Consider the following 13,131-nt stretch of genomic DNA (forward strand, 5'->3'; position numbering starts at 1 on the left):
GGAGTGAGGGGGGTTCACGGGGCCTGGGGCCATCCCACAGGGCAGCCCAGGCCTTGTTGGGGCTTCGTTAGCCACCGGCTGTAGAGGCTCATCCGAGGCAGGGAGGCCTTTGGAACAGACTTTGTTCAAAGGAAAGAAGCTTCACTCACAAAAGAGTGACTTTCCTCTGAAGCCTGGTTATTATTTCAATTACGCCACCACAAAATCTCCCTAATAACACCCTGCTCAGGAGGACTCCGGGGTGTTTCATAGAGGGCAGGTTGGAGACAGAGCTGGCTGGGGGTGGGCCTGCCAGTGCGCAGGGCAGCAGGAAACAGCATTATGAGAAGGTGCTGGCAGCCAGGAGGCCTGTTACTGGGGCCTTCCTTACTGCACAGGGTCACTGCTCCTCTGAGGAGCTCCACAGGTGGGCACTGGCAGGAGGCCCCCCTACCTGGCCCCCGCTGCCTTGGTTTAATAACTGGCACCTATATGGAGAGCCCACCGCTGTGCAGAGGGCTGTACGCAGCTCCCATTTATTCTCACCAGCTGATTCTGGCCCACAGATGTGTTTGGTTTGGCCCTTTCAAAGTGTTTTTAAAATTCTGAATCAGTTGCCAACATTTTAAGTTTAGGAGATTTATGTAAAAATCCAGCTCCAGTTTGTGTCCTCAGGGAGGTGTGTCTTTCCCATGGTCCCTAGTCTCTTGAGGGGTGTGGCTTTTATGCTGTGGGGGAGCCTGGCTCAGAAGTGCCCTCTTTGCTAGAAATGAAGAGAAAGGCAGTTCCTGGACAACCCGTTGCAGGGGAAAACAGGTGGGTGTGTTCACAGCACCTCTCCCTGACTTCTGTCCAACCTCGACAGGGCTGGGTTGGCAAGATGTAGGAGGTTCGAGTCAGGGCTTTCTCTGAAGTCACCCTCAGAACCCAGAGAACAGCAAGGACAGGCGGCTGTGGGTGGTAGGGCGTATTGCCTGCTTGCGCTCTGCTGCACAGGCGGGAGGTCTAAAGGTCAAGAGCGTGGTCTTTGAATCAGATAGACTTCTTAAAGGCACTGCAGTCTTGGGCAGCCACTTACCCTCTCTGCTTTGTTTTCCTCATTTGGAAAAGGGAAGCACTCGTTAGGACTACCAGTACCAAAGTTCTGTTCTCAGGACTTAGTAAGGTCCCCTTGTACCATGGTGTCCCCTCCCCCTGCCATCCACGCAGCTCAGACCACCAGGCATCTCTCCGTACTGCCACACCCTCTTGTCCATGCCATCAGAGCTGGGCAACAAGCAGCCCCAGTGAACCTTCCTGTTGTCCTGACCTTGCTGTTGGGGGACACTGGGGGAGAGAAAAGCTCCTGGCTCAGGTCAAATCTCCTGGGGGAGGGTCCTCTGGTCACTCAGAGGTCTGGGTAGTCACACCCTGCCTAATGCTTCTGGGTATCTGCACGGCCGCAGCAGGAGAAGGGGAACCCCAGGCCTGGCTTAGGCAGTCTTGGGGTGTTGGAGCCTGGTTGGACTGCAGCGGGGTTGGGCAGCGGGACTTTTCCCTGCTGACATTGGCTCCTTGTTTGCTGTGGGCAGTGAGGCAGCCCAGGTTCCAGACTAACAGGAACATGGTGGAAAGTGCTCTGGGCCCTGAGCCCCAGATCTACTCTCACATTAGGACGCAGCCATTGACCAGCTGTGAGACCCAGGGTAGGTTAACTGGCCATTCTGTGTACTCTTCTCCAAAAGGAGACAGGAGTAGGCTCTGCCACCCCGCACTCTGCAGGATTAAAGGAAGTAGCTGGTGGGAAAGCATTTCCAACAGGCTGGAGCTGACAGGGCACAAAGGCAGCTCAGTGTGGGCTCAGGGGTCAGGCCTCATGGACTCAAATCCCAGTTCATCCAGTTACTAGCAGGACAAGGCACTGAGCCCACCAGTACAGGAAGCTAAAAGCTCACAACTCACCAGGTTGTTGGGAGCAGGAGATAGCTGGGATGGTGTGGGTAGAAGAATGAGAGATGGAAGAGCTGCCCTTCTTACCCTGAAGTTCAATACTGTAGTCAAGACAGAGTTGGTTTGTACTTTTATCTGGAGAAGGACATGGTGGGGGTGGGGGCAGCCCAGGACCAGTCACCCTGGGCCTACATCTCAGAGCCCCAGATTGGAGCCTCCCTATCCCCACCCCCATTTCCACACTCCTGGCCGCCTCCTGGGGATGTGTCCTCAGTGCTGTCTGGGCTGACTTGACCTTAAACTCAGATTGGCTGGTCCTACTGGGAGAATCAGTATTGTTTCCTCTGCCTTCCCCTCCTCAGCACGCAGGAGGCACCAGTTGCAACTCTTGGGTAGGAGTGGACTTGAGTTTACTTGAGTGGGAGCTGGGGCTGGGCAGTCCTGTCATCTCAGACCGCTTCTTTTCTGAGACTCTGAGCTCAGGAGGTAGGAGATGCAACCTCCTTCCCGCCCCTACCTCACCCAGGGGTGGCAGGGACCGGGCCTTGTTCTCACTCTTCTGCAACAGCAGGTGAGTGTGAGGAGGCAGGTTCCTGGAGATTTTCTAAGGGATTGAGGATTTCCCAAGCTGCCTTTGCATATAATGGGGCCTGCCTTTTGTTGCAGATGGAAGAGAAGAGGCGGAAATACTCCTTCAGCAGTGACAACTCTGACACCACTGACAGTAAGGCCTTCCATTTGGGGTTCTTCCGGGGAAAGCATGGGAATAATTACCAGGCCTACAGGCCCAGTGGGGAGAGGCTGCCTGAGTCTCAGTGTAGATGAAGATCAGGCCCCTCTACTCCTGAGAAAGTCCCCACACCACTCTGGCCCCTAGGCCCTTGCTCTCCTTCACTCTACCCCCCCCCCCATTACCCTGTAGGTCTCAGCCCCACATGTTTTGCTCTGCTTGGAACAGATCTGCTCCCCTCTGGGCCTTTGCATATGGAACTCCAGGCTACTAGGAGCACATCCCTCTCTCTGGGGCACCCTCCCGTTGAGTCAGGCCCCAGGCTCTTAGAGGTCTCTACACAATCCATAGAAAACTTGTCACTGTTATAATTACCTGATGAATATTATTACCTAACAACTGGTAAGCTCAGTGATAAGAGAGGTCACATCTGGCTTGCTGCCTTATCCCCGGCTAGGTCAGTGGGTGTTCCGTAAATGTTTGCTGAAGAAATTAATGAAGGAGTCTGACCTTTGTGGGATCTCAGTAATAGTCTTAGAAGTCCACTAGTGTATGGGCTGGGGGTGTCATTTGGAAATCTGGGATGTGGGGGGACATTGTCAGGGAGCAAATTGGGGCTAGGGAGCCTCTTCTGGAATTTGGGAGAGGTTTGTGTAAGATGAGAGCTTTTCTGTACTAGTGGAGGGTGGCTCTTCTCAGCTGCCTGGGAGCCCGGGCCAGCATGGGCGGGTTGGAGTAAGGAGTTCAATTCTGCCCTGTGTAGGGAAGACACTGGCAAGAGGATCCCACCTAGTGGTGTAGACTGGTGAAATCCAGGCTGAGGAAGAGGCTGCATTGCCAGGGAGGCTGGGCCTGGAACCCTGCAACTCTGGACCTCAGTTGTTCACATGTGTGGTGAGCTCCTGGGGTGAAGGAGATGTCTGAGGTCCCTTAGAGCTCCCATAGTTCCACACCTTGCCCCCAAGAGCCTGAGTCAGATGCACTCGGTTGATGGGTCTGGTCCCAGTCTCTTTCCCCTCTCCCCCCAGGTCTCATTCACTGTCCTTTGGGGTCTGTTGGTTCAGCTTGGCTCTGGTGCCTTACCTGGTCAGCCCTTCCTCCCTGTGGCAGGAGATTACAGCGTCTGGCCCTCTGTGGCTACAACCACTCTGCCTGTGGCCTGGCTCAGTAGAGCCAAGTAGAACCGCATCCTTTACTAGCTTTATTGCATGCAAAGGAACCTTAGATGGCAGAGTACCTGCAAGGGATGGTCCTCTGGGCAGCTGAGCCCTGTAGCTGCATCAGAGTTGGGCCAGGCTGATGCATTCCTTCCCCAGCAGTCCCCACCACTGTGCCTACCCATGGCTGCTGCTCCTTTGACCCATAGGGCTGGAGGCCACAGCCCTGTAGTTCAGCAAGGGCCTTAAATTAGACCCTCATAATAATGTTTATTGAGAAGATTACAGGCAAGATATCATCTAATCCTCACAACAACCCTTTGAAGACAGTCTCTTGCCCTCATTTTACAGAAGAGCAAACTGAGGCACAGAGAAATTAAGTTATTTGCCCAGGGTGACAAGCCTGGTCTATGGGTCTACTTTTAGAGCAACACTCTTCCCACTGCTATGCCTTGCCTCTGTCTTATCCACTGGGCATCACACCAAGGAGGAAGCAAAGGACCAGAGAGGACAAGGAACTTAGCATGGGTCACACAGTAAACTGATACTGAGTCCCGGTCACTGCCTCTTCTTTCCCAACCCCTTCTGGTTAGTGAGTGGAAGGGTTGTCACATCCTCACTCCTCATTGTAGAGTCCCAGAGCGGAAACAGTCTACCAGGTACTCAAAGAGGTGTCCGCTTTCTGAACATTCAGGCCAGAGCTTTTCTTACAGGCTTCACTATCCTTGGGCATGGTGGGTGGTCCTGGCCCTGCAGGGGCCGCTAATAGCTGTGTTCTCTCTGCAGGTCACACTACATCTGCCTCAAGATGCTCCAAACTGCCCAGCAGCACCAAGTCGGGCTGGTCCCGGCAGAACGAAAAGAAGCCCTCAGAGGTGGGTAGTGACTGGTATCCTAGAGAAAAGTGAAGCAGAGATGGGGAGGATGCAGGAGCAGCGACCAGAGAGGGTAACCTGCTGACCTGTGTGGGAAGAGCACTCCTGGCAGTGGGCGCAGTCATTGCCAAACTAGGGCCAGTATGGCTGATGGAGTGGATGGAGGGAAGGGATGCCAGTTCTCTTAGCTTTGCAGGTTGTTGTAAAGATGTTTCTGTTGGTCTGAGTGGGAGAAGCCTTTCCAGATCATAAGCAGGGTAATGCCATCCTCTGATGTTTCATTGAAAGGCCCCACTGTAAGGAGAAGGGAAAGCCAGGGACACAGGTAGAAGCAGGAAGGATTCTTTTGCTGTTGACCAGAAGATGAACGATGGTGGCAGGGGAGTAAAAAGCAGTAGGATTCGGGACACTTTGGAGGCCGAGCAAGGGTGACAGGATTGCTGATGTAGGGGTGAAGGATCCTGAGTCATCCAGTTAGGTCGTCTGGTTCTCATCATGCCCCGTTCCTGTGCATCTGCATGGTATGCCTTCCTCACTTTGACCTGGGCTGTGGCCTGTAGCAGGTAGCAGTATTTGGCTCCTGGAGCTATGGAGAAGTGGCCTGGAAGTGGAGGGGTGAACTGCCTCCAAGGCCTACTTGCTCCCTGCTGGGTTCTCAGTGCCCTTTGCTGGGCACAGATGAAGCTGCTAGAGCAACATGTCTTTGAGAAGGGGTGGGGTTTGAATCTGGCCCTTAAAAGAGATACTGCTCTGCAGTCTATGTAGTAGCTGGGCACTGGACTGGACACTGTTTTTTTAATCCTTCAATGTAGCTGAGAGTTTTCAGTCCCGTTATAATAAGGGAACTGAGGATCCCAAACTTATATAGCCAAGACGTAAAGTTTTGGGGACTAACAGTGCCCAGAATGAGGAGAACCAGAGTTCTGGACTGAGTCCTTGGCTTGGGATAGGAGGAGTTATCTGTGTTCTGAGCGCCCCCCTCATCCCACCCTCACCATGGGAGCAATCTTGGCACAGCTGTCTTGAGCCATCCCCTACTTCCACAAGATCTTGCATTTGAAAAAGGACTTCCCGCCTCCTCAGGGAGCTGGCTGACCCTAAGAGCCTCCCTTTGTGGGGAGTAGGGAGCCTTTGAGACCTGATGCCTCCCACCTCCACCTCTCCAATCTATTATCCTCCCTTGGCCCCATGGAGGAGGGATGAGGATGGAAAAAGAGAGCTTCAGGAATGCAGTTGGAACTGGCACGGAAGCCACTCTTAGTGCCTTCCTGGACTAGGCCTGCTGGTGGGTGGATGGGATGTGTCTAGGTGCACTGGGAAGTAGGTGGCAGAGTGCTGGGGCCCCTAGGACCATTCCTCTACTCCTCTTATCCCTCCCCTTCTGCCCACCCCTCATCTTAAGGCCTGCAGCTGCTCCTCAGTTGTTATGGTTGAATTAGTAAAACAGTGGCCACCTTTATGTACTTTCCTGGTCTTCTGAGGCAGCAATTGTTATGCCAATTTTGGAGAAGAGGAAACCCACCCACCCCCACCCCCCTTTCTTGGGTATTCAGATTGGTGAAAGCTGGAGAAGGTCCCCTGCCGAGATCCCCAGGGCTGGGCTGCCATTGGCACCCTGGATAGGCTGGCTGAGGGGAGGAAACAGGTGTCAGTGAAGGCGAAGGAGAAAGAATGATTTGCATGGGGCTGAAAATTCCCCTGCCTCTTGGGCTTTCCAGCTCTGAGCCTTTGAACCTTTCCCCACCTAAAAATAGAGTCAAGCCATTGTAAGAGTATTGGTGCCCGGTCCTGCTAGGGACTGGCTATAGGTGGTCCTGGGTTCAAGCACAGGAGCCTCCCAGAGGGCTGTGCTGTCTGACTGGAGATACCCGCCCTCAAGTCCTGGGCTCCAGGAGGGCCGAGGAAGTCTTCCTCGCCTTGAACTTTGGCCAAGGACAAGCTTTCCCTCTCATAGCAGCTGGAGGCCAGCCTGTAAGGTTTCCCTCATCTCCTAAGTTAGGAGGCCAAGCCATAGCCACCATAAATTCCAAGCTATATTGTGGCATAGAGGAAACCATCAGTGAAAGCTTTCAAATTATTTGGCTCCTGAGAAGGCCAAGAGGAAAGCAAGGATTTGGTGGCAGAGAACGTTTGCCCTGGCCTAAACCTCTCTGGGCTATTCCCTCTTTCTGTGAGTGGTGTGGAGAGGAGGGCCTTTTTAGCCTGCTGAGCGTGGGGGCCCTGGACTTTGGACCCCTGATGAGAGGGGGCCTGGGGCCCCATCTGCCCTGTCTCCCAGAGTAAGAAACCTGTGGGATGGATGTCTGCTCCCCGTCTGACCCAAGTGTCCAGCCCGAATGTTTGCAAAATGATGTGTGTGGTGCAGGAGCCTCCTTCCTGGTGGCTGCACATTTCACTTCCTCTCCTCGTCTCGGGATGTGGACTCCTCATGTCTGAGTGTGGACGTGACAGGGCGGGCTGTTTGAAGACCAGGAGTACTTAGCGTAGCAGCACTACTAACCTGCAATGAAGCCAGCGCTGTGGAAAGGGCTAGGGTTGGGTTTCGGGGAGACCGGAGGGGCTGCCCCTGTGATGACCAGCCGAGGCCACCCTTCCTAGTGCACCCTAAGGGTGCAAATCGAGGGGTGGCCTCTATACCAGTGGGAGGTGCAGTAGGGCAGGAGAAAGAGCTCAAACCAGGAGTCAGGACCCTGGACAGGGCTGAGGCCTTGAGACCCACATTCGCATCCACCCTTTAAGGAGTGGGTGGCCAAGTGCAGGATTTAGTCCTGGGGACTGAAGGGACAGGGCCTGGGGGGCCTGGGAAGCTGGGTTAGGATTTTGATGGAAGTCCACCAAGTCTGAGGTTGGCCCCAGGCTCCCCTTTGGAAGTGGAGGGAAGAGGTGGGGCTGATCCCGAGGACACAGGTTGCTGCCTTCCTCTGTTCTACATGTTTTCAGCAACCCAGCAAAGGTGAGATCTATCAAAGGTGGCCGAGTCTGTCCCGAAGGGGGCAAAGGGATTAGCCTGGCCTACAGAGGTGGTGTTAGCCTATAAATCATGCTGAAGCCATACGCTTCTGTCTTGACCTGTCTCACCAGATGGCACCGCCATTATTGGTGCTTAACACTTTGTGGCTCATATCTCTATGAATCTGATAGAGATCACAGACTCCCCATCCTATCATACCCGCAGGAATTCTGACCTAAATGATCTGGAGGGGGGCCCCAGCTACCGGTGCTTTGTAAAAGTGTTTCCCCTGGAAACCAGGGTTAGAAACTACTACCATAGAACTTTCTCCTTAATTTGCTGGAAGATCCTGAGGTTGCAGGAGGGAGGAGAGGCTTTCCAGCCTGATTCAGTGACCTAAGCAAAGGCAGAGAGTGGGAGGGGGCAGTCACCTAGCTCACCCCCCCCCCAACAGTGGCTTGGAAACTGACAGGTTTCTGCCAAGCCCTCGCTTGGCAGGGCAGTTTAAGAGACCTGAAGGCTGCTGTTTGAGGCTGTGTCTTCCTCAGACTGGGGCAGAGAGGCAGATGAGAGGGTAGGCCATTTGGGGGGGCTCCCCCTAGGCATGCTGTCTTGAAGTAGAAAGCCGTGGTTTTAGAAAGCGAGAGTCCCTGGAACTCAGCCAGTGGGCAGGGGTGTGGATCTTTAGGACCCAAGAGCTACTGAAACCGATAAAACTCAGCTAGCACTCAAGAGCACTAATAGACCCCCTCTGGTGCTGGAGGACAAAAAACCCAGGCCCTGTCCCCAGGGAACTTGTCCTGGGCCATCAGCAGGATGCAGGTGCTGCACAGGAAAGTGTCCGTTATGAGAGGTGCAGCCAGCTTTGCCACTGAGTAACTCTGATCTTGGGGAAGTAGCTTTTTCTCTCTGAGCCTCGGAATTGTCATCAGTAGAACCATAACCTGCGCCATGCTGTGGAGTTTTGTTTGGTAGATGTGACTATTCTTTCTTGAGGCCTGTGGAGCCTGGGGGTAGGGATGATCCCAGAGAGTGGAGGTGATGCTGGCCTCCCTGGGACAAAAGCCTGGGTGATCACAGAATGGAGGGGCGTGTTGGGATCCACCTACCAGCTCTTTTGTAGGTTCTGGTGACAAACTAGTATATCTGTAAATGAGGGCATGAGATCCTTCACCAATGCTCAGCCTCTTGCCCCTGGGGACAGGACCTAGGAAAAAGCTGGTCCTCATGGAGAGCATCTGTCCCCATTGGGGTGTCCCCAAGACCCAGTGTTGGTGTACGTTTAGTGTGAGGATGCAGCTCATTGGCTTGACCCATTGCTTTTAAAAATGACATCCTTCTACCTTGGGTGGAGACAGAGGTAGCCACATTGTGTTGGGGTGCAAAACCACAGAATCAATGACATGCCTTCCGGGAAGAGCAAAGGCAGTACCCAGATGTTTGACATAACTGATTTTGCACTAAAACAATGATGGCATGTATTGTAGTAACATGCAAAATGTTACCTCACACTTGAAGAGAGAAACAGGAGAATTCCCAAAAGGTTTTGTGCCTGCCCCTGTGGTTTCGAGCCCTGTTTCCAGCCAGCAGCTCCTCCGCTGTCCTGGAGCAGGCGGTGAGTGAGCGGAGAGCCCTTCCACTGGGCTCCGCGCCGGCCTGCTGAGCCTCCCGCCACCTTCCTCTGGGTCTCGTATAGTCGGAAACCATGCTCCTTCCGCCAGCTGGAAAGGCCTCCTGGCCTCTGGGACTTGTCTTGCAAAAGAAATGCCTGTAATAAATTCTCTTTAAGAGCAGGAAGTGCTGTTATCCTTGTGGAAGAGAAAGAGATGTTGAGAGAGAGAGTGTGTGTCTGTGTCTATGTGTTTTAAGTGTGTGACCAAATGTGCAAGCTTGAATGGGTCTGGGCAGAAGGTGGCTTTTCCCAGAGCCTTTCTCTCGTGTGTTATGCTTAATTTTAAGTATGTAATGTTGCTCTTGTCTGGCATACTGTTTATTCAGGTTGCAGCCCAGGAAAGATTTTTTTTTCAAAAGAAATATCTGACTGGTTTGCAGGTAGTAACTGCAGTGATTAAAGGACAGTGCAGACCTCAGACAAGTGGTTTAACCTCTGAGTCTTAGTCCGCACATCTGTGGGACGGGGTGATATGAATTAGGTGAAATTAAATATGCAAGGCATTGAACATAGCACCGGCCGTGTCACAACGAGGCAATTGCCTTTCACTACTAGCTATTGGTTTTTAGATAAAGTGCTCAGAAGAAATTAATTAAAGGAGAAACTTCACTGGCTCTTTCAGGACAGACCCTCACACATCCTTAGGGGAGGGTTAAGGGGAGGGGGCCACTCCCAGCTTGCAGTGGGACTCCTCATATGGACGGAGGGCAAGTAGAGGCAGTTTTGACCAGAGAGAGCCATTTTCACTGGCTTGGGGACAGTGACCAAGACCAGTTACTGAAATCCACTGAAGAATCTTGGACCAGCCCTTTGCTAGGCAGAACAGGAAGTTTCAGGGTTTAGTCATACTTCAGACAAACTCTGAGGTTCATTCATTCATTTACTCACTTGTTCCACAGGCATTTCTTGAACACCTTCTGAGTGCCAGGCACTGTGCACAAATAGGCTGAATGATAAACAGGATACACATGTCATCACTGCCTTTCTCAGCTTGATTATTAGATGGACGTTAAACAAACCATTACGCAAATAATCATATTTTGTAATTGTGATAAGTGCTGGGGCCTTTCCTTAAGTAACTAAACTTCCTCTTGGTGCCTCTTGGTCTGAAATATACCATGATAAAATAATTCACCCTTAGCTGACCGGTGGTGGCACAGTGGATAGAGCATTGACCTGGGACAATGAGGTCCCGGGTTCAAAACCCCGAGGTCACTGACTTGAGCGCAAGCTCACCAGCTTGAGCATGGGATCATCAACATGATCCACGGTTGCTGGCTTGAGCAAAGGGCCACTGGCTGGGCTGGTGCACCCCTACCCCCGTCAAGGCACATATGAGAAGCAATCAATGAACAACTAAAGTGCTGTAATTATGAGTTGATGCTTCTCTCTCCCTTCCTGTCTCTGTCTCCTTTCTCTCTCTCTTGCTAAAAATATATATATAATTCACCCTTGAGAAAAGGAAGCAGAGTCCAAGGTCCCAGGATCAAATATTCAAATAACACCCACAAGTCCTATGGTCATATGTGAGAACGCATTGAATGGGATGGTGGCAGTTGCCCATTGTCATTGTCTTGATTTGCTTTTGGAGATCACGTCAGAATCCAGATATTTTGTGGCAGAGCCTGTTTTTGGTTCTTGCTGGAGAAATGGGTTCCGAAAGCTAGATTGACTTCGATGGTTGTGAAGGGCAAAGCCATGAACTGTGTTCCTACTTATAGGCAGGGCAGGGTCTTCAGCTTCCTCCAGAGTTGCACTGGCACCTCGAGCACTCAGATTGGTTATTACATTCCAGTTTTAGACCTTTAAACTTTCTTCCTACTGTTTGAAGAGGCTGCAATTAACATCTCCTAAGCAGTTCAGCAGAACTTGGTTGCCAGGCAGCAGACCTCTAAGAACAATTTGTCAATTTCTCTCAAAAGAGAGGAAAATGTAAACATTCACATTCTTATACAATTGCTTGTTTTCCAGCTTCTAACTTTCTTGCCACAGCAAGGCCTCCAGTCCATCAGTGTCTGTTTTATCCCTTTTTTTTAAGTGAGAAGTAGGGAGGCAGAGACAGACTCCCACATGTGCCCACACCGGTATCTACCCAGCAAGCCCCCTACCAGGCGATGCTCTGCCCATCTGGGGCCACTGCTCCATCGCAACTGAGCTATTTTAGCTCCTGAGGTGAGGCCATAGAGCCATCCTCAGCGCCTGGGGTAAACTTTGTTCTAACCATTCGAGCCATGGCTGCGGGAGGGGAAGAGAGAGAGAGATGGAGGGGAGAAGCAGATGGTCATTTCTCCTGTGTGCCCTTACCAAGAATTGAACCGGGACTTCCACACACTGTGCAGACACTCAACCACTGAACCAGCTGGCTAGGGCCATTTTATTCTTTATTTAGTTTTCATAAAGGTGGTTTAGGAGAATAATTGTGACCTTTTTCAAGCCTAACCTCTGGCAACTCAAAACAAAAAGATATTTGGGTTGCACTAGGTTGCCGTGTTTGTGGACAGGTTTTATGTGAAGGTACAGAGGCTCCTCTTTAGGGTAGAGTGCCTAGCCATAGCCTTGGGCAGAAACCCAGCAAGGTGGGGGCAGACCCATGGAAGGCTCTTGAGTCCTTCGGCCTTTGTGAGCACCTTGTATGTGCCAGGCCCTATGTGCACTGCTAGGCTCCAACCTGCTGGCCTGCCTGACCTCACTGAGATCACCTCATGGGGAGATGTGGCAAGAAACCAGGAGATTCCCATAGCGGGGCTATGGGAGTTCAGAAGAAGCCCAGAACCCAGCCTGAGCTTGGGGGAGGGTTCCCATAGCAGATGTGAGCTGGACTGAGACCTTAAAAAAGAAGCAGGCCAACTCCACACTGGCAAGGGAGAAGAATCCCAGCAGGGTCCTCTCATGCGCCAAAGGAGTAAAGTGTTCTGGATACTCATCCATGTGGGCACAGGGCCTGGTACACCATGCAGCTCAGCTTGTGGGCAGTTGCAACTTGCAAAAGCTTCCATCTGATTTGCATATTCCAGCCCTTACAGAAGCCACCTGATTTGAATTTTGGGTGCCTCTTTAGAGGGGTACACAGTGACACTGGGCTCTTGAAAAGTTGATTTCTGGGTGGGAGGTATACTGTCCAGGTGGGCAACACCCCTTGGCATCAGAGCAGTGGGCTTTGATGTCATACCCTATGGCTTTCCTGGGTTAGGAGAACTTTGAGGCAGTGATGAGTCCACTGTGGGTTCAGTTCACCCTCCAGGTCTTGTACTGGGGCCCAGAGGGAAGTAACCCAGCCACACTCCTGCTGGGCTTGGCTTAGGCCACAGCTAGGAAAGGCCCCATAAAAGCTATGGGTGCCTGAGTTTGTGTTTTTGTAGCAGTGGGCTTACTGCTTGCTAATAAGATATGCAAATTATCAGGGCTATAAAATCTTCACCACATTCCATCTTCTGTTTAATTAGCATTTAATTGTAATCTCGTTTTAATTTTTTCACACTAGCACCCTAATTAAATGTTAGGGTATTCGTCTTAATTAAATTATATTGGCAAATAGAGCCTTCAAGAAACTTGACCTTTGCCTGACCAGGCGGTGGCACAGTGGATAGAGCGTCGGACTGGGATGCCGAGGACCCAGGTTCGAGACCCCGAGGTCGCCAGCTTGACCACGGGCTCATCTGGTTTGAGCAAAAGCTCACCAGCTTGGACCCAAGATCGCTGGCTCGAGCAAGGGGTTACTCGGTCTGCTGAAGGCCCGCGGTCAAGGCACATATGAGAAAGCAATCAATGAACAACTAAGGTGTCACAATGCACAACGAAAAACTAATGATTGATGCTTCTCATCTCTCCATTCCCGTCTG

At 51.9% G+C, this 13,131-nt stretch overlaps 1 protein-coding gene across 6 annotated transcripts in view; it reads left to right on the plus strand.

Moving 5' to 3' along the window:
- Positions 1-13,131, plus strand: part of JADE2 (jade family PHD finger 2) — a 50,533-nt gene that overhangs the window by 7,752 nt on the left and 29,650 nt on the right. For all 6 annotated transcript variants that reach the window (XM_066343958.1, XM_066343955.1, XM_066343956.1 and 3 more), the window contains 2 exons: positions 2,575-2,632; positions 4,582-4,670. In XM_066343958.1, the coding sequence (XP_066200055.1) occupies positions 2,575-2,632; positions 4,582-4,670 (147 nt within the window). Of the gene's footprint in view, positions 1-2,574; positions 2,633-4,581; positions 4,671-13,131 lie in introns of those variants that run through there.

Source organism: Saccopteryx leptura, chromosome 6 (assembly GCF_036850995.1).
Source record: "Saccopteryx leptura isolate mSacLep1 chromosome 6, mSacLep1_pri_phased_curated, whole genome shotgun sequence".
In the NCBI taxonomy this organism is placed as follows: Eukaryota; Metazoa; Chordata; class Mammalia; order Chiroptera; family Emballonuridae; genus Saccopteryx; species Saccopteryx leptura.